General features: G+C 49.1%; 2 protein-coding genes across 4 annotated transcripts in view; one reads left to right on the forward strand and one right to left on the reverse strand.

Annotated features, from left to right (window-relative positions):
* Nucleotides 1-24,997, forward strand: TSPAN16 (tetraspanin 16). Of its 3 annotated transcripts, none has more exons than XM_025365996.1 (7): nt 1-228; nt 2,010-2,207; nt 2,698-2,772; nt 5,047-5,154; nt 7,834-7,986; nt 13,014-13,097; nt 24,794-24,997. In XM_025365996.1, the coding sequence occupies exons 1-7, from the start codon at nt 160-162 to the stop codon at nt 24,842-24,844; spliced, it is 738 nt and encodes a 245-aa protein (XP_025221781.1). In that variant the 5' UTR covers nt 1-159; the 3' UTR covers nt 24,845-24,997. The 3 variants fall into 3 exon arrangements, with proteins under 3 accessions (XP_025221781.1, XP_025221782.1, XP_025221783.1); XM_025365997.1 differs by lacking the exon at nt 24,794-24,997 and adding an exon at nt 15,577-15,755; XM_025365998.1 differs by lacking the exons at nt 2,698-2,772; nt 24,794-24,997 and adding an exon at nt 15,577-15,755.
* The window catches only part of RAB3D (RAB3D, member RAS oncogene family), an 18,905-nt gene continuing 14,194 nt past the window's right edge, over nt 22,115-26,825 (reverse strand). Inside the window, exon 5 of the mRNA XM_025365999.1 lies at nt 22,115-23,269. Coding sequence (XP_025221784.1) covers nt 23,082-23,269 — 188 coding nt within the window. The 3' untranslated portion in view covers nt 22,115-23,081. The remainder of the gene's footprint in view (nt 23,270-26,825) is intronic.

Here is a 26,825-nt window from a genome sequence, read left to right on the forward strand (position 1 = left end):
GGGCAGCCTTAGACAACCACCAAGCAGCCAGGACAGAGAGGGGCAGAGCAAGTCAGTGTTGGCGCCCCTGCCTCAGACCCCTATCATCTTGGGGAACGGTAGCCCAGAGGTTCAGGAAGATGTTAACTTAAATGTTCAGGGTGCCCCAGTCTGTTCAGCATGGCTGAAATCCACACTCCGTACGCTTCCTTGAAGAAACTGTTATCTTTACTCAATGGCTTCGTGGCTGTAAGTATGTCACAATCCAGGCCCCTGGTTTGTTGCAGCCCTTCCTCCACGGTCAGCTCCCTGAAAGACAGAAATAAGTTGATCCAAATTGGCGTCGAGATCTGTGGTTCCCTAGAGAAGCAGGAGGGATGTAGGGCAGACAGAGGAGGACGAGCAGGGAGCTTTGGGACCTGCCATCAACCCAGAGCTGGTGAAATCCAGCACAGATGAGTGTGATCTGGGGGAGCCCAGGTGGGTGATGGAAGAGCTTGGCTCTGAGTCAAATCCTGCAGCCGACCAAGTTGTTTGGGAAGGCCAGGAGAAAAGGTTATTTTCTGAATCTTTTAAATTTGTCAAGACATATTTTTCCTTACCATACAAGTAACCCGAAATGTACATTGCTAAGGAATTGCCAGGCCGGCCGTGGTGGCTTACACCTGTAATCCCAACACTTTGGGAGGCCGAGGCTGGCGGATCACGAGGTCGGGAGTTCGAGACCAGCCTTGGCCAATATGGGGAAACCCTGTCTCTACTAAAAATTCCAAAAAAAATTAGACGGGTGTGGTAGCACACACCTGTAATCCCAGCTACTCGGGAGGCTGAGGCATGAGAATCACTTGAACCTGGGTGGCAGAGGTTGGCAGTGAGCCGAGATTGCGCCACTGCACTCCAGCCTGGGCAACAGAGCGAGACTCCGTCTTGATTTAAAAAAAAAAAAAAAAAAGAAGTAATTGTCTTCATTGTAGCATAGTCTAAGGAAAAGCTGCCAGGAAAGAGAAGGAAATGAAATATCACCCCTCCCCTTCACTTGTATTGTAACATTTTAAAGAGAATTAAGGCCGGGTGTGGTGACTGAAGCCTGTAATCCCAACACTTTGGGAGGCCGAGATGGGCAGATCCCTTGAGCCAGGAGCTCAAGACCGACTATAGTGAGATCCCCATCTCTATTTAAAAATAAATAAATAAATAAAGTGTTATTGGAACATGGCCATGCTCACTTATATGCAGATTGTGAACAGCTGCTTTTAGGCTACACCAATAGAACCGCGTAGTTTCAACAGACACCCTAAGGCCTGCAGAGTCCACAACATCTGGGTTTTTCAGGGAAAAAAAAAAATTTGCTAATCCCTGTCCTATGACATTATTTATTTTATATTTTATTTTATTTTATTTTATTTTATTTTATTTTGAGTCAGAGTCTTGTTCTGTCACTCAGGCTGGAGTGCAGTGGCACGATCTCAGCTCACTGCAACCTCTGCCTCCCGGATTTAAGCGATTCTTCTGCCTCAGTCTCCTGAGTAGCTGGGATTATAGGCCGCCACCACGCCTCGCTAATTTTGTATTTTTAGTAGAGACAGGGTTTCGCCATGTTGGCCAGGCTGGTCTTGAACTCCTGACCTCAGGTGATCTGCCTGCTTCGGCCTCCCAAAGTGCTGGGATTATAGGCTTGAGCCACTGTGCCTGGCCTATTTTATTTTTTGAGACAAGGTCTTGATCTGTCATTCAGGCTGGAGCCTAGTGGCACAGTCGTAAGTCACTGCAGCCTCGACCTCATGGGCTAAAGTGATCCTCCCACTGCAGACACCTGAGGAGCTGAGACTACAGGCACACACTACCATGCCCAGCTATTTTTTTTTTTTTTGCGGTGGGGAGAGGGTACAGATGAGGTCCTACCAACCTGGTCTTGAACTCCTGGGCTCCCAAAGTGCTGGGATTACAGGCATGAGCCACTGCACTCACCCAGTTCTATTTGTGCACAACTAACAGATTACTTTTCTTCCTTTCTGATTTCTGTTCTAAAGATGTCTGGCATCATCCTCATCGGCCTGGGCATTGGTGGTAAATGTGGAGGGGCCTCCCTGACGAGTGTCCTCGGGCTGTCCTCCGCATATCTCCTTCACGTTGGCAACCTGTGCTTGGTGATGGGATGCGTCACGGTACTGCTTAGCTGTGCCGGGTGGTATGGAGTGACTAAAGAGAGCAGAGGCATGCTCTTATTTGTAAGTTGGATCTGCACACAGACCCCAAAACTGCCTCCCCACACATACAAATCTTTTTTTTTTTTTTGAGACAGAGTCTCACTTTGTCACCCAGGCTGGAGTGCAGTGGCACAATCTCAGCTCACTGCAACCTCTGCCTCCTGGGTTCAAGTGATTCTTCTGCCTCAGTCTCCCAAGTAGATGGGATTACAGGTGCCGGCCACCATGCCCTGCTAATTTTTGTATTTTTAGTAGAGACAGGGTTTCGCCATGTTGGCCAGGCTGGTCTTGAACTCCTGACCTCGTGATCTGCCCGCCTCGGCCTCCCAAAGTGCTGGGATTACAAGTGTGAGCCACTGCGCCTGGTCTTGAATTGTTTCAAACTAGAGAGGCCAGGGTGGCCTGGGGTGGAGGGTCGGGGAAACAGAGACAGCCCCTCCCCTGCAGGGTACAAGGTCAGGAGGAGGCTGAGCAGGCTCCCAGGCCCTCTCTCCCACTGTGTGTCTTTTAGTGCATCCTGTCAATGGTTATTGTCCTCATCGTGGAAGTCACAGCTGCCACAGTGGTCCTTCTTTTCTTTCCAATTGTAAGTACAGCCCTGCTCCACCCACGTAGCATTAGAAAGATAAAGAACCAAAGCCGGGCGTGGTGGCTCACGTCTGTAATCCCAGCACTTTGGGAGGCTGAGTCGGGTGGATCACCTGAGGTCATGAGTTCGAGACCATCCTGGCCAACATGGTGAAACCCTGTATCTACTAAAAATACAAAAAATTAGCCAGGCGTGGTGGTGGGCGCCTGTAGTCCCAGCTACTTGGGAGGCTGAGGCGGGAGAATGGCGTGAACCTGAGAGGCGGAGCTTGCAGTGAGCCAAGATTGTGCCACTGCTCCAGCCCGAGCGAAAGAGCGAGACTCCGTCTCAAAAAAAAAAAAAAAAAAAAAGATATAGAACCAATAGAAGTCCGCCCTCCCCGCCAGGCACCCACGATCAGTTGTGGAGGGGCCTATCACACGTGCCACTTTCAATGGAGTGAGAAGCTGAAATCCTCAGCCTGCCCCTCCAAGGCCTCACAAAACCTGCCGAGTTCATTTAGTTCATCTCTCTTGGGTTTGGTGGCAGGAGAAGGGGAGATGATCAGAAGTGTTTGCATATTGATTGGGGTTTTGAAATGTATTCAAAATAGAGGGACAATTTAGCAAAATTCATCCAAATGACAAAAGCTTCAGCACTTTGACCTGGCAGTCCCATCTCTGGGAATTATTCAAGGACTCACTTGCTGGTATGCAGAATCACATTCATGCCAGGGCATGTGAAAGATTGCAAGGAGGGCCAGGTGCGGTGGCTCACTCCTGTAATCCCAGCACTCTGGGAGACTGAGGCAGGTGGATCACAAGGTCAGGAGATCAAGACCAGCCTGGCCAACATGGCGAAACCCCGTCTGTACTAAAAATGCGAAAAAACTAGCCAGGCGTGGTGGCACATGCCTGTAATCCCAGCTACTCAGGAGGCTGAGACAGGAGAATCACTTGAACCCAGGAGCCAGAGGTTGCAGTGAGCTGAGATTGTGCCATTGCCCTCCAGCCTGGACAACAAGAGTGAAACTCTGTCTAAAAAAAAAAAAAAAAAAAAAAAAAAACCAGAAAGAAAGAAAAAGAAAAAGAAAGAAAGAAAAAAGAAAGATCACAAAGAACCTAGTGAGTATGAATAAGGGTTTAGGTGAGTTAAAATACATCCACACAGTGGAATCCTGTACATCAGGTACAGAGAAGGAGGCGGCTCTCTGGGCACCAGATGGAACGCTCTCCAGGATAGAGTGCCGTCCTCATTGGCATCCTCCCCAGAGGCTGACCCTGAAACAAGAATTCAAAGGCATGTGGTTTGTTTGGGAGGTGATCCCAGAAAACACCTGCAGGGGACATAGCAAATGAGGCAGGTAAGGGAAGACAGCCCACAAAAGGGGATGCTGGGCACAGCACAGAACATGCACCTAAGTTATTCCACTCAAGTGGAGAGGGAGTTGGGATATTGATCCACCAACTCCCACTAGCCATTGATGGAGGTCTGCTCCCAGGGGGCACGTGGGCTCAGAGGCCAGAGAATCCTCACTTGCTGGCACTAGGGAGCCAGGCCAGTGGGCACAGAACTGACAAGGGCCACAGAGTTATGGGCAGCCCACCAAGAGCCCCTGCTACTCCTGTCGAGAACAGCCAGATGCAGAAAAATGAGTGCAGCATAAACCAAGGAGGAAGAATAGTGAACATATACTTTGCTTTGACACACATAGAAGAACATCTCTTTGGGGACACAGGAAACAGTTAACAGTCATTGGCATGGAGTGGGAGGAAATTTTTGGCTGGGAGGAAGGGGTGGGAGAGAGACTTTTCATGGTCTACCCTTCTGTGCATTGTCAATTTCAAACCACGTGCCTCTATCATCACTTTGCAAAAGGATTTTTTAAACCTTTGTTTAAAAAACAGAAAATTAAATGTGCCCCTTTTGTGCAGAGAGAGATTCCGTGGAGATGATATTCAATTCTTTAATGGAGTTACAGCCACATCGTGGGTGCAGCAGGGTGTGGGCGATTCCAAAGAGCAGATGATTCAAATTCGTGTGTGACGGGTAGAGAGAGATACGCTTGGCTCCAGACCCACGCGTCTCCCTGTTTCCCTCTCTTGGGCGGGAGAGGGGGCACAGTAGCCTCCATGTGTCTACCTCTAGCACAGACCCATGAGCTGAGGGTAGGAAAAATGAAGGCAGCACGAGGGAAGCCCCCACCTCCCACTCTATCCTCAAGAACCTCTGCCAATGAACGGGCCACTCTTGCTAGTTGGGGTACTGACCGCTTCCTGTCCCATCTGTGAGGTTCGAGATGTGGTCTTGGAGCACACCTTCGTGACCCTGAGGAAGAATTACAGAGGTTACAATGAGCCAGACGACTATTCTACACAGTGGAACTTGGTCATGGAGAAGGTGAGGCTCACTTAAAAAAAAAAAAATTGTGGTAAAAGGTACACACATGGGTGGGCGAAGTGGCTCATGCCTGTAATCCCAGCACTTTGGGAGGTTGAGGTGGGAGGATCACTTGAGGCCAGGAGTTCGAGACCAGCCTGACCAACATGGGGAAACCTCGTCTCTACTAAAAATACAAAAATTACCTCCGTGTGGTGGTGGGCATCTGTAGTCCCAGCTACTCAGCAGGCTGAGGCAGGAGAATCGCTTGAACCTGGGAGGCGGAGGTTGCAGTGAGTTGAGATTGCACCACTGCATTCCAGCCTGGGCGACAGAGGGAGTCTCTTTAAAAAAAAAAAAGAAATAGCCAGTCAGAGTGGTGCATGCCTGTGGTCCCAGCTACTCAGGAGGCTGAGGTGGGAGGATCGCTTGAGTCCAGGAAGTCAAGGCTGCAGCGAACTATGATGGCGCCACTACACTCCAGCCTGGGTGACAGAGCAAGACCCTGTTTCAAAAAAGAAAAAAGATTTTAAAAAAGATACACAAATGAAATGTATCATTTAACAATTTTTGTTTTTTGAGTTGGAGTCTCATTCTGTCACCTAGGCTGGAGCGCAGTGGTGCAATCTCAGCTTTCTGCAACCTCCACCTCCCGGGTTCAAGCAGTTCTCCTGTCTTAGCTTCTCAAGGAGCTGGGATTAGAGGCACCCACCACCATGCCTGGCTAATTTTTGTTTTTTTAGTAGAAACGGGGTTTCACCATATTGGTCAGGCTGGTCTTGAACTCCTGGCCTCAGGTGATCCACCCGCTTCGGCATCCCAGAGTTCTGGGATTACAGGCATGAGCCACTGTGCCCGGCCTAAAATTTTTAGTAGAGATCTTTCAACATGTTGCCTAGGCTGGTCTTGAACTCCTGGGCTCAAGGGATCTGCCTGCCTAGTCTTCCTAAAGTGCTAGGATTACAACGGTGAGCCACTGCGCCCAGCCCTATTTATTAAAAAAAAAAAAAAAAAAAAAAAGTTTTGCTCGCTATGTTGCCCAGGCTGGTCTTGAACTCCTCACCTGAAGTGATCTTCCCGAATTGGCCTCTCCAAGTGTTGGGATTATAGGCATGAGTCACCGCAACTGGCTGATGCCTTTCTGCATGCTGGTTTTGGCTTCTCAAGCTTGTGATGGTACAGAATGTCTCTCTTTCATTCATTCATACAGTCCTCCCACGAATATTTATTGAGTATCTGTTATGAGTCAGGCTCTGTTTAGGGCTCTTGTTAGGGCACAAAAAAATCCTTGTCGGTGCTGGGCGCGGTGGCTCACGCCTGTAATCCCAGCACTTTGGGAGGCCGAGGCGGGTGGATCACCTGAGGTCAGCAGTTCGAGACCAGCCTGGCCAACATAGCGAAACCCCGTCTCTACTAAAAATACAAAAATTAGTTGGGCATGGTGGTGCATGCCTGTAATCCCAGCTACTCGGGAGGCTGAGGCAGGAGAACTGCTTGAACCTGGGAGGTGGAGGATGCAGTGAGTAAGATCGCGCCATTGCACTCCAGCCTGAATGACAGAGGGAGACTCCGTCTCGGAAAAAAAAAAAAATCTTTGTTGGGCCAGGCTCAGTGGCTCACATCTGTAATCCCAGCACTTTGGGAGCCTGAGGCGGACGGATCGCTTGAGGCTAAGAGTTTGAGACCAGCCCAGGCAACATAGCAAGACCCATCTCTACAATAGATTAAAAATATAGCCAGGCATGATGGCCTGCACCTGTAGTCCCAGCAACTTGGGAGGCAGAGGTGGGAGAATCGCTTGAGCCCAGAAGATTGAAGTTGTGGTAAGCTATGATCTCAGCACTGCACTTCAAACTGTTTTTGAGGAACTGCCAGACTCCTTTCCACAGTGGCTGTATCATTTTCCATTTCCATCAGCAATGCAGGAGTCCAATTTCTCCACATCCTTGACACCTGTCATTTTCTGGTTTTTTTTTTTTTTTTTTTTTTTCTATGAGATGGAGTCTCACTCTGTCACCCAGGCTGGAGTGCAGTGGCGCAATCTTGGCTCACTGCAACCTCCGCCTCCTGGGTTCAAGTGATTCTCCTGCCTTAGCCTCCCAGGCGGCTGGGATTACAAGCGTGCACCACCATACCTGGCTAATTTTTGTATTTCTAGTAGAGACAGGACTTCACCATGTTGGCCCCATCTCTACTAAAAATACAAAAATTAGCCAGGCGTGGGGGCATGCACCTGTAATCCCAGCTTCTCAGGAGGCTGAGGCAGGAGAATCACTGAGGATTTCAGCTTGTTTTGTTTTTAGAGACAGGGTCTTGCTCTGTTGTCCAGGCTGGAATGTAGTGGTGTGATCATAGCTCACTGCAGCCTTGATCTCCCGGGCTCAAGCGATCCTCCAGCCTCAGCCTCCTGAGTAGCTGGGACTACAGGCATCTGCCACCATGCCTGGCTAATTTTTTAATATTTGCCGAGGTGGGGTCTCACCCTGTTGCTCAGGCTGGGAGTTCAGCTTCTACCCTGAGTGAGATGGGAGTCAGGGAGGGTGCTGAGCTGCGATGGGTTGTTTGTAAGAGGACGTTTAGCACAGTCTCTGGAATATCGTGACCACACTAGACAGTAGCCATGGTAACCATGATTTCTGATGCGTTTATTATTTTATTATTTGAAAGAGACTCTCCAAGTATTTCTTCTCCTCTCTATAGCTAAAGTGCTGTGGGGTGAATAACTACACAGATTTTTCTGGCTCTTCCTTCAAAATGACAACGGGCCACACCTACCCCAGGGGTTGCTGTAAATCCATCGGAACTGTGACCTGTGATGGACGCAATGTGTCTACAAACGTCATCCACCAGAAGGTAACTGGAGATTTTGTGTGTTGCCTTGACAGACCCCTGAGGGCTGGTGACTTTATTTTTATCTTATTTTGAGATAGAGTTTCACTCTTGTTGCCCAGGCTGGAGTGCAATGGTGTAGTCTCGGCTCACTGCAACCTCCACCTCCCAGGTTCAAGTGATTCTCCCGCCTCAACCTCCCAAGTAGCTGGGATCACAGGCATGTGCCACCACACCTGGCTAATTTTGTATTTTTAGTAGAGATGGGGTTTCACCATGTTGGCCAGGCTGGTCTCGAACCTCAAGTGATCCACCCACCTCGGCCTCCCAAAGTGCTGGGATTACAGGCATGAGCCACCGCACCCAGCCTTTTTATTTATTTATTTGTTTATTTTGAGATGGGGTCTCACTGTGTCTCCCAGGTTGGAGTGCAATGGTGCCATCTTGGCTCACTGCGACCTCCGCCTCCTGGGTTCAAGCGAGTCTCCTGCCTCAGTCTCCCGAGTAGCTGGGATTACAGGTATGTGCCACCACGCCTGGCTGATTTTTGTATTTTTAGTCGAGATGGGGTTTCATCATGTTGGCCAGGCTGGTCTCAGCTCAAGTGAACTCCTGAGCTCAAGTGATCCTCCCACCTCAGCCTCCCAAAGTGCTGGGATTACAGACATGAGCCACCACACCTGGACTTATTTTTAGTTTTTTAGAGATAGGATCTCACTCTGTTGCCCAGGCAGGAGTGCAGTGGTGTGATCACGGCTCGATGCAGCCTCAAACTCCTGGGCTCAAGTGATCCTCCTGCCTCAGTCTCCCGAGTAGCTGGGACCACAGGCACGTGCCACCATGCCTGGCTAATTTTTTAAAATTTTTATTAGAGTCGGGGTCTTAGTATGTTGCCTAGGCTGGTCTCGGACTCCTGACCTCAAATGATCCTCCTGCCTCAGCCTCTCAAAATGCTGGGATTACAGGCATGAACCACCACACCCAGCCTGGCAACTTTAATAAAAATGGCTTCTTTTGGGGGACCTCTGCAAAGGGGGTCAGGGAGAAAGAAATCAACTCTTACTGAGTGTTCAGCTTATTTCGACAACACAGCTCAGGAACTTACGGTTCCACCTTCTCTTAGAAACTGAGGCTTGGGGAGGGGACATCACTAGTTCAAGATGACAGAGTTTTGGCAGAGTTGGAATCTGAAGCCACATTGGCCTGAATCCATTGCCAGCACCATACTACTTGCCCTCCAGAGACCTTAAATGGAGCAGTAACCATGAAAAGTTACCATCCCAGCGGGAGTGAGGGCCAGCCACGTGATGGAACACTCACTTTGTGAGTTTTCTCCCATCATATCCCTTGAGGTGGGAAATTACTCTTGTCTCATTTTGCAGATGAGGAAATTGAGGCACAGAGAGTTTCTTGTGTCCAGGCAATGGTGAGCTGGGTTTCAAGCCCCACCCCAGTTACCCCTTCACTTCTGCCATGAGTAATGAGCACAGAGATCTTCTGTGAGGGAAGAAATAGAAATCAGAGCTGGGGCAACATAGCAAAGTCCCCACCACAACAACAACAAAAATTTTTTTTGAGACGCAGTCTTGCTCTGTCACCCAGGATGGAGTACAGTGGTGCAATCTCAGCTCACTGCAGCCTCCGCCTCCCGGGTTCAAGTGATTCTCCTGCCTCAGCCTCCCGAGTGGCTGGGATTACAGGCTTGTGACACCACGGCCGGTTAATTTTTGCATTTTTAGTAGAAACGGGATTTTACCATGTTGGCCAGTCTGGTCTTGAACTCCTGACCTCAGGTGATCCACCTGCCTCAGCCTCCCAAAGTGCTGGGATTACAGGCATGATCCACCCTGCCCGGCCAAAGAAATTTTTTTATATTAGCTGAGTGTGGTGGCACATGCCTAAAGTCCCAGCTATTCTGGTGGTTGAGGCAAGAGGATCACTGAAGTCCAGCAGTTCAAGACCAGCCTTGGCAACATAGCAAGATGCCATTTTTACAAAAAATTTAAAAATCAGCTGGGCATGGTGGCATGAACCTGTAGTCCCAGCTAACTGGGAGGCTGAGGCAGGAGGATCGATTGAGCCCAGGAGGTCAAGGCAACAGTGAGCCGTGACTGTGCCACTGCACTCCAGCCTGGGCCACAGAGCAAGACCCTTCTCTAAAATAGAAAAAAAAAAAAAAAGAAGAAGAAGAAATATGAGTCGTTCATTCCTTCATTTGCACTGAATGGCTCCTGCAAGGAAATAGGCCCTGTGGAAAATCAGCCAAGTTGAGTCCCAGGCAGGGGCCTCAGAGACAGACACAGGCCAGACACTGGCCCACTGGGCCCTGCACAAACTGCCTGTCACCTTCTATCCTTTCCCCCTTGCTCACTCTGTTCCAGCCGTGCTGGCCTCCTTGCTACTGCTCAGAAACACCAGGCACATGCCTGCCTCACGACCTTTGCACAGGCTGTACCCTCTGCCTGGAATGCTCTTCCTTCACATGTCTTCCTACCTCTCAAGTCTTTACTCAACTGGCACTTTCTCCATGAGGCTGTTCTGACTTCCCATCTATAAAAGGATCCCTTATCCCAACGATCATGCTCTATCTTCATACCCTGTTTCTGTGTCTTTCCAGCATTTATCACCACTTTACAATAGCATCACTATGCTTGCCATTAGCTGTTCTCCCCATTCAAATGGCAGCCCCCTGAGGGCAGGAATTTTGTCTGTTTTATACATTGCTGGGTTGCCACTGTCCAATTCAGTGCCAGGCACTCAAATACCTATTATGTGGCTGAGTGTGATGGCTCATGCCTGTAATCCCAGCACTTTAGGAGGCCAAGGCAGGAGGATCACTTGAGGCCAGACGTTCAAGACCAGCCTGAACAACATAGCAAGACCCCCCACCTTCATAAAAAATTTACAAATGAACTGGGTGTGGCATCGCGCGCCTATAATTTCAGCTGCTTGGGAGGCTCACGCAGGAGGATCACTTGAGCCCAGGAGTTCGAGGCTGCAGTGAGCTATGGTCATGCCACTGCATCCAGTCTGAGTGACAGGACAAGACCAGATTTAGGAAAAAAAAAAAAAAACCTATTACATGAAAGGGGGCACTGCACAGTGACAACAGCAAGTTCAATGTGGCCCAAGCCTCCAGAGGAGAGATGTGCCAAGGGCCTAGAAGAGGGAGCAACTCTAGAAGTGCAGGAAGGAGGCCGGGCGCGGTGGCTCACGCCTGTAATCCCAGCACTTTGGGAGACTGAGGTGTGTGGATCACCTGAGGTCAGGAGTTCACCAACATGGTGAAACCCCATCTCTACTACAAATACAAAAATTAGCCGGGTGTGGTGGTAGGAGCCTATAACTCCAGCTACTTGGGAGGCTGAGGCAGGAGAATTGCTTGAACCCGGGAGGTGGAGGTTGCCGTGAGCCAAGATCGTGCCACTGCACTCCAGCCTGGGCAACAGGAGCGAAACTCCATCTCAAAAAAAAAAAAGTGCAGGAAGGAGAGAGGATGCCCTGCCCATGCACTTTGCCTGGTCTCCTGATATCTCTGAGCCTCAGTTTCCTCATCTGTAAAGTGGAGGAAAGAAGAGTACCCAAATCATGGGGTTATAGTGAGAAATGAGTAAGAAAATATGTGGACCAAGAAGCCACTGAATACATGTCAGCTTTTCTGTTCATATGTAAAGAGCACTTAAAAATAACTAACAGTTATTGAATGCTAGCTACATGTCAGGCCACTGCAATGTACTTCATGTAGATTCCTTCTTTTATATGTATGTATTTATTTAGAGACAGGTTCTTGCTCTGTCATCCAGGCTGGAGTACAGTGGTGCAAATATGGCTCACTGCAGCCTTGACCTCCCAAGCTCAAACGACTCTCCCGTCTCAGCCCCCAATAATTTGGGACTACAGTCACACACCACCACAACGGCTAATTTTTGTATTTTTTGTAGAGACGGGGTTTCGCTATGTTGTCCAGGCCAATCTCGAACTCCTGGGCTCAGGGAATCTGTCAGCCTCGGCCTCTCAGAGTGCTGGGATTACAGGCGTGAGCCATCGTGCCTGGCCTTATTTATTATTTATTTAGAGATGGAATCTCGCTCTGTCGACAGGCTGGAGTGCAGTGGCACAATCTTGGCTCACAGCAACCTCCGATTCCCTGGTTCAAGTGATTCTCCTGCCTCAACCTCCCGAGTAGCTGGGATTACAGGCGCTGCCACTTTGCCTGGCTATATATTTGTATTTTTCGTAGAGACGGGGTTTCACCATGTTGGCCAGTATGGTCTTGATCTCCTGACCTCATTATCCACCTGCCTCCGCCTCCCAAAGTGCTAGGATCATAGGCATGAGCCACCGCGTCCAGCCTGTTTATTTTTGAGACAGATGTTGCTCTGTCCCCTGGGCTGGCGTGTAGTGGCACGATCATGGCTCACTGAAGCCTCGACCGGCTGGGCTCAAGCGCTCCTCCTGCCCCAATCTCTCAAGTAGCTGGGACTACAGCCGCACACCAGGCTGATATTTAAATTTTTTATAGAGAGGGAGTCCCACTATGTTACCCAGACTGGTCTTGAACTCCTGGGCTCAAGTGATCCTCCTGTCTTGGCTTCCCAAAGCGCTGGGATTATAGACATGAGCTACCATGGCTGGCCTTTGATTCTTTTACTCCTCACAAAATTCATGTGAGGCAGATCCAGTGGGTACCATTTATAGATGGGAAAATGGAGGTACAGAGAAATATAGTGACTTCTCCAAGGTCATACAGCTAGTAATAATCAAGGATGTCCAACCACACTTAATCGCCACACTGGAACATTAGCACAGACAAGTAGAAGGGAATCATCGTTATGATCTGTTGGGGGAATGAGGAGGACAGGGAAGATGCTAGGGTGGCAGGGGGTGGGTGGCAGTCAAATGAGATGGAGGAAAGGCCCTCATGGCTCTCTCCCCTTCTCCTCAAAGAATCTGAGAGGCATCTGGGTGGCCCAGTGAGTTGGGGTTGATGGGGATTTGCAATCCATGAGCCCCTAACCAGCTCCTGCTTGTTTTGGCATTTGTTTCCTCAGGGCTGTTTCCATAAACTCCTCAAAATCACCAAGACTCAGAGCTTCACCCTGAGTGGGGGCTCTCTGGGAGCTGCAGCAATACAGGTAAGACCCAGCCTCCCTAGGACGTATTGAACTGTTTTATTAAGGACCTACTGTATGCCAAACTGTTCTGGTCACTGGGACACAGCAGTGAACAAAATACAAAACTTAAAAAAGAAAAGAAAAGAAAGAAACTCAACAAAGAAGAGCAAACTAAACCCAAATCAAGCAGAAGGAAGATACTAAAGATTAGAGTGAAAATAAATGAAATGGAGAAAATCAATAAAACCAAAATTTGATTCTTTGAAAAGATAAAACAGGTAGGGCATAATGACTCAGCCTATAATTCTAGCACTTTGGGAGGCTGAGGCAGGAGGACTGCTTGAACCCAGGAGTTCGAAATCAGCCTGGGCAACATAGTGAGACCACCCATTTCTACAAAAACAAAAATAAAAAAATTATCCAGGTGTGGTGGCACATGCTTGTAGTTCCAGCTATTTGGGGGGCTGAGGCAGGGGGATCACTTGAGCCTGGGATATCAAGGCTAGTGAGGCATGATTGTGTCACTGCACTCCATCCTGAGTGACAGAGTGAGATCATGTTACAAAAAACAAAAACAAAACAAACATAAAATTGACAGAACTCTAGTAGACTGAAGGGGGAAAAAAGGGAAAGATTACTCAAATTACTAAAATTAGGAATGAAGGAGAGACATCACTACTGACCTTACAGAAATAAAGCAACTATAAGGGAAAAGTCTGAACCTGTATGCCAATAAATGAACTAACCTAGATGAAATAGACAAATTCCTAGATAAACACAAACTACCAAAACTGACTCAAGAAGAAATAGAGTATCTAAATAGGTCTACAACAAGTAATGAGATTAAATTAGTAACCAAAAAACTTCCCACAAAGAAAAGATCAGGCCCAGATATCCTCACTGGAAATATTACCAAACTTTTAGAGAAGAATTAACACCATTGTTTCACCTGCAAACTCTGCCAATAAAAAGGAGGAAGACATATTTCCCAGTTTATTCTATGATGCCAATACAAGATATTGCAATGACATAAGAAAGTAAAACTACAAGGCTGGGCGTGGTGGCTCATGCCTGTAATCCCATAACTTTGGGAGGCCAAGGCAGGTGACTCACGAGGTCAAGAGTTCGAGACCGCCGGGCGCGGTGGCTCAAGCCTGTAATCCCAGCACTTTGGGAGGCCGAGACGGGCGGATCACGAGGTCAGGAGATCAAGACCATCCTGGCTAACACGGTGAAACCCCGTCTCTACTAAAAATACAAAAAACTAGCCGGGCGAGGTGGCGGGCGCCTGTAGTCCCAGCTACTCGGGAGGCTGAGGCAGGAGAATGGCGTAAACCCAGGAGGCGGAGCTTGCAGTGAGCTGAGATCTGGCCACTGCACTCCAGCCTGGGCGACAGAGCGAGACTCCGCCTCAAAAAAAAAAAAAAAAAAAGAGTTCGAGACCAGCGTGACCAACATGGTGAAACCCTGTCTCTACTAAAAATATAAAAATTAGCTGGACGTGGTGATGCACGCCTGTAATCCCAGCCACTCGGGAGGCTGAGGCAGGAGAATCGCTTGAATCTGGGAGGTGGAGTTTACAGTGAGCCAAGATTGCACCGCTGTACTTCAGCCTTGGTGACAGAGCAAGACTCTGTCTCAAAAAAAAAAAAGAAAAATTATTATATCTTAATAAAAAGACAAGTAACCCAACCAAAATGGACAAAGGATTTGAATAGAGATTTTTATCCAAAGAAGGCATACAGATGGCCAGTAATCACATAAAAAAATGCTCTACCACCATCAGTCCATAGAATTATTATTTGTCCCAGCAATTTCTCTCTTATGTTTATAATCCAAGATAATTGAAGACATGTATCCATACAAAAACCTTTATGTGAATGCTCATAGCAGGATTATTCATAATAATCAAAAAGTAGATAAAAAGTTATGTGGCAGTGGAGTCTGGGGAATATGGTCCATAGGGTTCCGGGGAAGGCCAAAGTGGAGAGGATGGGCCAGGCGCGGTAGTTCACGCCTGTAATCCCAGCACTTTGGGAGGCTGAGGTGAATGGATCACCTGAGGTCAGGAGCTCGAGACCAGCCTGACCGACATGGTGAAACCCCGTCTCCACTAAAAATACAGAAATTAGCCAAGCGTGGTGCTGGGCGCCTGTAATCCCAGCTACTCGGGAGGCTGAGGCAGGAGAATTGCTTGAACCCGGGAGGTGGAGGTTGCAATGAGCCAAGATAGTGCCATTGCACTCCAACCTGGGCAACAGAGTGAAACGCCTTCTCAAATAAATAAATAAATAAATAAATAAATAAATAAATAAATGGAGACGAATGCACTGTAACCACAGTGGCTCCAACTTAGCCTAGGCGGTTCTTCAGCCATCTATAAAACCCTGCCCCTCACCTTTCTGGAACAAGATGCTCCCCTTGCCCCCGTAACTCCAGTATGATTCTGGTTTGGAGAGCTCTAGCATTGGATCCATGTTTCTCTCTTCACCCATTTCAGTTGCCAGGAATTCTCGCCACTTTGCTGCTGTTTATCAAGTTGGGCTGACACCCAGGCCTAGAGAAGATGAGACACCTGGGCCCACCTGGCTGCTGGAGAGTCAGTCTCAGTTTTATTTGTCTGTGGCACTCACTGCTTCTGGAGGGGAGACTGTTAATAAAAGATTTGGGAAACCCCTGTCCAGCCTGACTCCTTTCTCCTTACTTTCATTTTTGGCAATGATTTTACCTCAAAATACCTGAATGAGAGGCTATGTCCTTTCTCATACAACTTTCCTGTTTTGTAAATTATTATTGGGGGGTGTGTGTGTGTGTGTTTTCTCTTGGAGAGAGTCTTGCTGTGTTGCCAGGCTGGAGTGCAATGGCACGATCTCGGCTCACTGCCACCTCCACCTCTGGGGTTCAAGCAATTCTCCTGCCTCAGTCTCCCAAGTAGCTGGGATTACAGGCACTCGCTACCACGCCCAGCTAATTTTTTGTATGTTTAGTAGAGATGGGGTTTCACCATGTTGGCCAGGCTGGTCTTGAACTCCTGAGCTCAGGTGATCCACCTGCCTCAGCCTCTCAAAGTGCTGGGATTACAGGCATAAGCCACTGCACCCAGCCAGTTTTGTAAATTATTCTGTGAAACATCTAGAACTTTCACAAAAGCCAAGAACATTCATCCAATGAAACGTATACACGTCACCCAGGTTCAACAATGCAAAGATTGACATATTTGCTTTGTCAATCCCCTTTTTACCCTTGATAAAGTATTTTTTCATTTTTAAAAAATTGTATATATTTATAGGGTACAATGTGACATTTTGATATATGCATACAATGTGGAATGATTAAATCAAGCTAATTAACATATCTATCGGCTCACTTATTTTTTTTTTGTGGTGGTACATCTGTAATCCCAGCACTTTGGGAGGCCAAGGTAGGAGGATCGCTTGAGCCCAGGAGTTTGAGACCAGCCTGGGCAACATAGCAAGACCCCCTGCCCCCCTTGTTCTGTTGCTCAGGCTGGAATGCAGTGGTGTGATCTCGGCCTATTGCAACCTCCCCACATTCTGGGTTCAAGCAATTCTCCTGCCTCAGGCTCCTGTGTAGCTGGGATTACAGGCACCTGCCACCACACCTGGCTAATTTTTATATATTTTTGGTTGAGATGAGGTTTCATCAGGCTGGTCTCAAATTCCTGACCTCAAGTGATCCGCCCGCCTCAGCCTCCCAAAGCTCTGGGAATACAGGCATGAGCCACTGCGCCTGGCCTGACTCCATCTCTACAAGATAACAACAAGAAAACCCTCCAGAAAACAAACCCCAATGTCATTTCTTGCCTTCATATTTCAGTACATGTCTCTAATAATATGTTCATTTGCATTCACAACCATCACACCATCATCACATCTAGGATCATTAACATTGCTTGTTTGGCCTCCCTCAATACCTAGGCCATCGTTGAGTTTACCTGATAGGCTCAAAAACCTTTTTTAAAGGGACAGGACCTCATTGTGTCACCCATGCTGGATATGATTGTTGCTCAGGGTAACCTCTCACTCCTGGGCTCAAGGGAATCTCCCACCCCACGTCAGCTTTCCGAGTACACGGGACTACAGGCATGTACCACCATGCCCAGCTAATTTTTTTTCCTTTTTTTTTTTTTTAAATTTTTGAGACAGAGTCTCACTCTGTTGCCCAGGCTGCAGTGCAGTGGCACAATCTCAGATCACTGCAACCTCTGCCTCCTGGTTTCAAGCAATTCTTCTGCCTCAGCCTCCTGAGTAGCTGGAGTTACAGGTGCGCGCCACCACACATGGCTAATTTTTGTATTTTTAGTAGAGATGGGGTTTTGCCACGTTGGCCAGGCTGGTCTCGAACTCCTGACCTCAAGTGATTGTCCCACCTCAGCCTCCCAAAGTGCTGGGAATACAGGCTTGAGCCACTGCGCCCGGCCAGAAATAAACATTTTTACCCACATTTCTGATACCAAATATGTGGGGTTTTCCACACTAAATAATTCTCCAATTCTCTGTGGATACCCGCTGGGTGTCCTACAATTCAATTTTGACATCAATTACCCAGAGTTGGTGTGTGACCCCGTAGGTTTAAGGGCTGAGTCCCACAAAACTGAGCTGCCCTTACTTCAGATGTATCAAGTATCGAGTTCCCAGGTTACCCATACTTCAGTCCAACATGGCTACAAAGGCAGGTGGGTTCTCACAAGCCTCCTCCCTTTCAGGTTTGATAATTTGCGAGAATGACTCACAGATCTCAGGAAAGTGTTTTACTTACTACTCCTGGTTTATTATAAAGGAGACAACTCAGGCCGGGCACGGTGGCTCAAGCCTGTAATCCCAGCACTTTGGGAGGCTGAGGCGGGTGGATCACGAGGTCAGGAGATCAAGACCATCCTGGCTAACACGGTGAAACCCTGTCTCTACTAAAAAATACAAAAAACTAGCCGGGCGAGGTGGCGGGCGCCTGTAGTCCCAGCTACTCGGGAAGCTGAGGCAGGAGAATTGCGTAAACCTGGGAGGCGGAGCTTGCAGTGAGCTGAGATCCAGCCACTGCACTCCAGCCTGGGTGACAGAGCGAGACTCCGTCTCAAAAAAAAAAAAAAAAAAAAAAGAGGAAGTTAGGTTAGGGGAGTTTTATTGTATTAATCTGTTTTCCCACTGCTAGAAAGAACTGCCTGAGACTGGGTAATTTACAAAGGAAAGAGGTTTAGCCGGGTATGGCGGCTCACGCCGGTAATCCCAGTATTTTGGGAGGCTGAGGTGGGCAGATCACGAGGTCAGGAGTTCAAGACCAGCCTGGCCAACGTGGTGAAACCTTGTCTCTACTAAAAACACAAAAATTAGCCAGTCATAGTGGAGCATGCTTGTAATCCCAGCTACTCGGGAGGCTGAGGCAGGAGAATTGCTTCAACCCTGGAGGCGGAGGTTGCAGTGAGCCAAGATGGCTCCACTGTACTCCAGCCTGGGTGGCAGAGCAAGACTCAGTCTCAAAAAAAAAAAAAAAAAAAAAAGGAAAGAGGTTTAATTAACTCACAGTTCAGCATGGCTGGGGAGGCCTCAGGAAACTTACAATTATAACGGAAGGCAAAGGGGAAGCCAGACACCCTCTTCACAAGGTAGCAGGAAGGAGAAGAGCTGAAAGAAGGCGGAAGAACCCCTTATAAAACCATCAGATATCGCGAGAACTCACTTGCTATCGGGAGAAGAGCATGGGGGAACCAACCCCATGACTCAATGACCTCCACCTGGTCTCTCCCTTGAAACGTGGGGATTATGGGGATTACAATTCAAGGTGAGATTTGGGTGGGGACACAAAGCCAAACCGTATCAACTGTGACTACCTGGGGTAAGGGCCATCCAGGCAGAGGCAGGGGGAGCATCCTGTGCAAAGGCCTTGGGGCGGGGGTCTGGTATGTTCAGATAGCAGCAAATACGCCAATGTGGCTGGAGGGGAGCAAGCGTGGGGAGGCAAGTGGAGAGATGGAGGAGGGTGGGGAAGTGATGAGTCAGATCATGCAGGGCCCTGGGGAGCCACAGGAAGGACTTTGGCGTTTACTCCAAGTAAGGTGGGAGCCATTGAAGGTTCTAAGCAGAGGAGGGCTGTGCTCTGACTCAGGTGTTCACAGGTGCCCTCTTGCTGCTGTGGGGAGAACTGACCTTTTTACCAGAAGTAAGTGAGAGAAACAGTGTCCTCCCTACCTCCCATATAACAGAGCTTTCCAAGGTCAAGGTGGTGGCCATGGGACCCAGCGAGAGGCAGCCCCAGGCCCGGTGAGGTTTCTGCTGTGTCTTGAAGGGCGCTTGACTGACATCTGCTTAGTTGCAAATCAACCCCCCTTTCCCAGAAATGCACTTCACTAATGGAAATAAAAGCACAACTACATTTTGGGCATGACGGATTTAATTTTTTCTTGTGGAGAAAAAGAGTACATCTTTCCAAACTGGACATCAAGGAATTGCTACACAGAAGAACCACATCCAGGATAGAAAGGACCAGCCAGAGCTCGTTCAGTAGTGTATTTCAGAATCGTCAGGGAGGAGCCAGTAGCGGAATTAACCGTTGTTAACACTGAGACCACATTTCACCCTTTGTTTTTCTAAATGGAGTAGGAAAGAAAGATGCTAAAATGTGATCTTGGGAGGAGTCCCCCAGTCCCCACAAAAAGGAGAGAAAAAAAAAAAAAAAAAAAAACAGAACTCCAAACCGCTGTGGTCATGGCAATTTCCCATCAAAACTGCCCATGTAAACACAAGCTGCTAAAAGTGAATGTTAAGAAGGAAGGCACTGGTTAGTGGGTGATCCTGACTTCAATCTCCTGGAGCTGGAGAGGGGTTTTCCCACGGCCTTTGGTTTAATGTGTCTGTAAACTCAACAAACCTCCGTTCCCCTGAGGTAATCTGCAAAAACATCAGTTTTCAGTCCCCAGAGACCATTTCCAATTAAACCTCACCCCCAAAATCATTCAATGTAACATTTGCCTTATTTTGACAAGAAACAAATGTTCCCATATTATTCCCAGTCTTTGAGAAAATCCAGAGGCAGCTCTCTCCGCTGCTACTTGAAGTTGAACTCTTGAAAAATCTTATGTAAACAGAAAGCTTAGGCCAGGTCAGGAGTAAGATGCAGTCAAAGCTGTTTCTTGTCAGGCAGGCGATTACAAGTTAGCTCTGCCCTATTCAAGACAATCTCATCCATTCCTTTTTTTGACAGCAGTTTAGAGACAATTGGCCAACAAAACCAGCCTGGCCAACAAGGTGAAACCCTATCTCTACTAAAAATGCAAAACGTAGCCGGGCGTGGTGGCAGGTGCCTGTAGTCCCAGCTACTCAGGAGGCTGAGACAGGAGAATCGCTTGAACCCAGAAGGTGGAAGTTGCAGTGAGCCGAGATCATGCCACTACCCTCTGGCCTGGGCGACAGAGCGACTCTCCGTCTTAAACAAACAAACAAAAACCTCAGCAGGCCATACTGCATCTTAAGAAGTCTTTTTGAAGCTGCTTTAGTTTGACTTTAGTGTTAAAGCAACTACAAATTTTTGACTCCCGCCCACATACTCAGATACCCTCACTTTGTGTGTTTATAGGATTTGTCCATTTCACCTCAGTCATCTAATTTGCTGGTATAAAGATACTCTCAGCTGGGCGTGATGGTTCATGCCTGTAATCCCAGTGCTTTGGGAGGCCGAAGGAAGTGGATCACTTGAATCAGTTTGAGACCAGCCTCACCAACATGGTGAAACCCCTTCTCTACTAAAAATACAAAAATTAGCCGGGTATGGTGGCATGTGCCTGTAATTCCAGCTACTCGGGAGGCTGAGGCAGGAGAATCACTTGAACCCTGGAGACGGAGGTTGCAGTGAGCTGAGATTGTGCCACGGCACTCCAGCCTGGGCAATAGAGCGAGACTGTCTCAACAACAACAGAAACGATACCCTCACTCCAAAGTTCTAAGGGTAGCCTGTGGTATGAAGTAACTGGGGCTCCCTAGAAATAAATCTAAACTTGAACCAGGCTTTTCCCCTCACACATACCCCAGGAAAGAGGCTGAGCTCATGAAAGCTGCAGGAAGTCATTTTGGCCGCAGGGGCTGGGAGAGCAGACACAGCCTCTGAAACAGTCAGGGAGGTGAGAACCTAAAACATCCGCTTAGCCATCCTAACAGTGCTGGTCCTGTTAAGGGGTGTTGGTTGGTGTTTGGGAGCTAAGAAAAGGTGCTGCGCCCCTAGAGTTTGCAATCTGATGAGCAGAAAGTGCCTCTAAACTGGAGGTCAAGATGTAAGTCTTCAAACTGCACACATAACCTCTGAGCAGAAGCCCCCAGAGGTGGGGACCCCAGCTTCAGGGACTCCCCGGCACTGATCACAGCCCATCCCCCCCATTCACATAAGGGCCTGCCACTCTCAGGCTATCTACAAAGTACAAGCGGTGACAGCAAGTTCCTCAATCCTACCACCTCACCCCTTCTGCCCAACCCCCAGCATCCCTTAGAAGTGACCCCTAGTTTGAGGCTGTGGTGAGCTGTGATTGCACCACTGCACTCCAGCCTGGGCGACAGAGCGAGACCATCTCAAAAAGAAAAAAAAGAAGCGACTCCTCCATTAGCAAAAATTGTCGGCCGGGCGGTGGCTCAAGCCTGTAATCTCAGCACTTTGGGAGGCCGAGACGGGCGGATCACGAGGTCACGAGATTGAGACCATCCTGGCTAACATGGTGAAACCCCGTCTCTACTAAAAATACAAAAAATTAGCTGGGCCACCGTGGTGGCAGGTGCCTGTAGTCCTAGCTACTTGGGAGGCTGAGGCAGGAGAATGGCGTAAACCCGGGAGGCGGAGCTTGCAGTGAGCTGAGATCTGGCCACTGCACTCCAGCCTGGGCAACAGAGCGAGACTCTGTCTCAAAAAAAAAAAAAGTATTGTCACATCCCTGGGCCCTGCCGATGACAAGGATTGGGAAATGGGCATTGGGTGTGGAAGGGCCCCCCTCAAGTCGGAGGAGCCCAGGTGCGTACATCAGAAAGTTGCCGACAACTGCCTGTGGTGGCTGGGAACGTTGCTTCATTTCCTTTTCTAGCAGGATGTATGATTGGGCAAGAACTTGCTTAAAACACAACCAGCTCAACAGGGCCTAGGAGGGAGGGCCCAGGCTCCTGACTCTGAGGTTAATTAACTTCTGGCCAAAAGCCCAGAGTCGGAGTGCTAGGGGTTGGGTGAATCTCTGCCCTGTCTGATGTGGTCCATAGTTCCAGAATTCAATTCAGGATCAGAGATGCGGTGAACACAGCAAAAACAGTGGCAGGGTTGTGGGTGATGTGGCTCTTGGGGGAAGCTTGGAAGGCACTTCTGGGGTCCCTGAAGCCGGGGTGTTGAGGGGATCTGACTCCTTGTCCCTTCTACAAGGGGGAAAGGCCGCTTTAATGCTGTTTTTGTAAGTAGAGGGTCTGCAGGGGTCAAAATCACATCCCACCTTGGAATCCAGGAAGTTTGTGGGGGCAGGCTCAGAGACCAGCCTGCAGGACCTGAGGAAGAGGCGCCGCCTTCCCTGGACGAAGTCCAAGAACGCACACTGTGCGAGGAAGAAGATGAAGCATCTTCCACCAGCTTGGAAATATCAGTCCTGCCCAACCCAGAAGAGACCTGGAGAATGGTTCTAAGCTAGAAGGCACCACGGATGCCCCTCCATCAGACAGAGTGGGACGTGTCGCCCACGGCCACCCTCCTTAACACACCCTGGAAAGCAGCAAGCTCATGCATGTCAATGTCCCCGGGCCCCTGCCTGCCATGCAGAGCTGAGAGTCCCCATGGTCTGTAGCCTCTCACCGGGGCTGCCTGAGCAACCTGGCAGCCACGGCGACATTGTGAAAGAATGAGCCATGCAGGAGTCGGGGGGCAGTTGACAGAAGGGAAGGGATTGCCCTGAGCTTGGAGATAACCACTGTGGCTCATGCCTCAATCACAGTCCCTGCCGAGGCCGGAGAGAGGAGGGTAGGGGGTTTGGGGACATCTCTAGCAGCTGCAGCTGCTGGGCTGGGGGGCTGGAGCATCCCCCACGGCCGGGCCTTTCCCGTTGCTGCCTGAGCTGGAGCTGGGTTCCAGGGACTCGTTCATCTTCTCGCAGATGACATCCACCAGGCGCTCGAAGACCTGCTTCACATTGATGTTCTCCTTGGCGCTGGCTTCAAAGAACTCGAAACCTGGATGAATGTTAATGTGGGAACACGTGTAAGACCCCCGAGGGGCAAAGTCTCAGCTGTGGCATCACAGAAACCTGGCTTCTAAGCCTAGTTCTGCCCTTTATCCTGCTGTAGGACCTTGGCCGTGCGCCTTTGCTGCTCCAAGCCTCAGTTTGCTTATCTGTAAAATGGGAACAATGATCCTATCGATGATAAAAATCTGTGGCAGGCCAGGCGCAGGGGCTTATGCCTGTAATCCCAGCACTAAGGGAAGCTACGGTGGGAGGATCACTTGAGGCCAGGAGTTCAAGACCAACCTGGGCAACAGAGCAAGGCCCTGTCTCTACAATAAATTTTTTTTTTTTTTTTTGAGACGGAGTCTTGCTCTATCACCCAGGCTGGAGTGGTGTGGCTGGATCTCAGCTCACTGCAAGCTCCGCCTCCCGGGTTTACGCCATTCTCCTGCCTCAGCCTCCGAGTAGCTGGGATTACAGGCGCCCGCCACCTCGCCCGGCTAGTTTTTTGTATTTTTTAGTAGAGACGGGGTTTCACCGGGTTAGCCAGGATGGTCTCGATCTCCTGACATTGTGATCCACCCGTCTCGGCCTCCCAAAGTGCTGGGATTACAGGCTTGAGCCACCGCGCCCGGCCTACAATAAATTTTTTTTAAAAGTAGACAGGCGGCCAGGTGAGGTGGCTCACGCCTGTAATCCCAGCACTTTGGGAGGCTGAGGCAGGTGGATCATTTGAGGTCAGGAGTTCAAGACCAGCCTGACCAACATGATGAAACCCTGTCTCTAGGAAAAATACAAAAAATTAGCTGGACGTGGTAGCAAGCGTCTGTAATCCCAGCTACTCGGGAGGCTGAGGCAGGAGAATTGCTCGAATCTGGGAGGCGGAGGTTACAGTGAGCTGAGATCACACCACTGCGCTCCAGCCTGGGCGACAGAGTGAGACACTATTTAAAATAAATAAAAAATAGATGGGCATGGTGGTGTTCACCTGCAGTCTCAGCTACTCGGAAGGCTGAGGCAGGAGAAGGGTTTCAGCCCAGGAGGTCAAGGCTGCAGTGAGCCATGATCACACCAGCCTGGGTGATGGAGCAAGACCCTGTCTCAAAAACAACAAAACGAAACCCTGCGGCTGCAGCCATGGTCTGGACAATCCTAAGAATCTCTGTGTCACAAGGCAGTGGCTGCAAGAGTGTAGGTGGGAGGGTACATGAAGAGTTCTGCTGCCCAGCGGCCATGGCAGTACCCACAGGTGGCTGTAGCTCACCTTCCACCCAATTTCTGCTGCACAGAAAGGCATGGTCAGGAGACCCATCAAGGCACATTTTTCACTGCCTTTTTTTTTTTTTTTTTTTTTCCCAAGAGAAACGGTCTCTTTCTATTGCCCAGGCCAGAGCATAGTGGTGTGAACATGGCTCATTGCAGCCTCAACCTCCTGGGCTCAAGCAATCCTCCTGCCTTGGCCCCCTGGGTAGCTGTGGCTATAGATGCACCCCACCACACCCAGCTAATTTAAAAAATTTTTATTTTGTAGAGGTGGGGATCTCACTATGTTGTGCAGGCTGGTCTTGAACTGCTGGCCTGAAGCAATCCTCCTGCCTAGGCCTCCCAAAGTGCTGGGTTTATCAGCGTGAGCCACCATGCTGGGCTTCCTGCATCCTTTTAAGGTTGCCTGAGGGTATGCCTGAGAGGAGCTGTCCCTGAATCTCCAGGCAGCCCCACCTGCCACATCACTAAGGTAAGCCAGGAATTCAGACAAAAGCCTGCCACATTACACGTGGCCAAGAGTGAAGCGGGTCTGTCTTTTCTGTGCGTCATACTGCACTGTAAAAATGGAATCATAATGAGTTAGGTGTGTAATTATCTGTTTATTATCTGTCTCCTCTACTAGAAAGCCGGCTCCAGGCAGGCAGGATTTCCGCCCATGGCTGCACCCAGTGCCTGAAACGGAGAGGGTGCTTAGAAACTGTCTGCTGAATGGTTGAATGAATGAGTGGGTAAATGAATGAATAGCAGAGGCAGGACATGAACTGAGATCTACTGTGAGCCTAGAGATATCAAAGCCATCCCACTGTCTTCCTGGGCAGATCTGGTGTTTCCTTACCCAAATGTGGCCTTGCCTCATACAATCTGTGTTCTTTATTTTCTTTTTGTTGAGACGGAGTTTTGCTCTTGTTGCCCAGGCTGGAGTGCAATGGTGAGATCTCGGCTCACCGCAACCTCCGCCTCCCAGGTTCAAGCGATTCTCCTGCTTCAGCCTCCCAAGGAGCTGGGACTGCAGGTGTGCACCACCATGCCAGGCTCATTTTTGTATTTTCAGTAGAGTTCGGTTTCACCACTTTGGCCAGGCTGGTATCCAACTCCTGACCTCAGATGATCTGCCCGCCTCAGCTTCCCAAAGTGCTGGGATTACGGGCATGAACCACCATGGCCGGCTTATTTTTCTGATATTAACCAGGCTTGGTGGTATGCGCATGTAGTCCCAACTACTCAGGAGGCCAAGGCAGGAGAATCACTTGAACCCAGGAGTTCAAGACCAGCCTGGGTATCACAGGGAGACCCTGTCTCTAAAATAAATAAAAAGGTTAAAAAGGAAAAAAAATTTTTTTTTTGATGTTATTCAATAAGAAATTTACTCTAGAATCTAGAAACTACAGAAAAGTATTGAGACAGCCTATAATCCCAGTACTTTGGGAGACTGAGGCAGGTGGATCACCTGAGCTCAGAAGTTTGAGACCAGCCTGGGCAACACAGCAAGACCCAGTCTCTAAAGAAAATATAAAAATTAAGGCCGGGGCCGGGCGCGGTGGCTCAAGCCTGTAATCCCAGCACTTTGGGAGGCCGAGACGGGCAGATCATGAGGTCAGGAGATCGAGACCATCCTGGCTAACACGGTGGAACCCCGTCTCTACTAAAAAATACAAAAAACTAGCCGGGCGAGGTGGCAGGCGCCTGTAGTCCCAGCTACTCGGGAGGCTGAGGCAGGAGAATGGTGTGAACCCGGGACGTGGAGCTTGCAGTGAGCTGAGATTGCGCCACTGCACTCCAGCCTGGGTGACAGAGCAAGACTCCATCTCAAAAAAAAAAAAAAAATTAAGGCCGGTCATGGTGGTTCATGCCTGTAAAACCAGCATTTTGGGAGGCCAAGGTGAGCAGACCACTTGAGGTCTGGAGCTCGAGACTAGCCTGGCCAATGTGATGAAACCCTGTCTCTACTAAAAATGCAAAAATTAGCTGGCCATGGTGGTGCACACCTGTGATCCCAGCTACTGAGGAGACTTAAGCAGGAGGATCACTTGAACCTGGGAGGTGGAAGTTGCAGTGAGCCGAGATTGCGCCATTGCACACCAGCCTGGGTGACAGAACAAGATGCTATCTCAAAAAAAAAAAAAAAAAAAGTTGGCCGCACGCGGTGGCTCAAGCCTGTAATCCCAGCACTTTGGGTGGCCGAGGCGGGTGGATCACGAGGTCAGGAGATTGAGACCATCCTGGCTAACACGGTGAAACCCCGTCTCCACTAAAAAATTTAGCCGGGCATGGTGGCGGGCATCTATAGTCCCAGCTAA

This window comes from Theropithecus gelada, chromosome 19, assembly GCF_003255815.1.
Source record: "Theropithecus gelada isolate Dixy chromosome 19, Tgel_1.0, whole genome shotgun sequence".
In the NCBI taxonomy this organism is placed as follows: domain Eukaryota; kingdom Metazoa; phylum Chordata; class Mammalia; order Primates; family Cercopithecidae; genus Theropithecus; species Theropithecus gelada.

Coding starts and splice junctions, on each gene's coding strand:
- TSPAN16 (XM_025365996.1), top strand. CDS start 160: ATGGCTGAAATCCACACTCCGTACGCTTCCTTGAAGAAACTGTTATCT. Junction 2,208..2,697: donor GCAGAGGCATGCTCTTATTT/GTAAGTTGGATC, acceptor TGTGTCTTTTAG/TGCATCCTGTCAATGGTTAT. Junction 13,098..24,793: donor TGGGAGCTGCAGCAATACAG/GTAAGACCCAGC, acceptor TTTATTTTGTAG/AGGTGGGGATCTCACTATGT.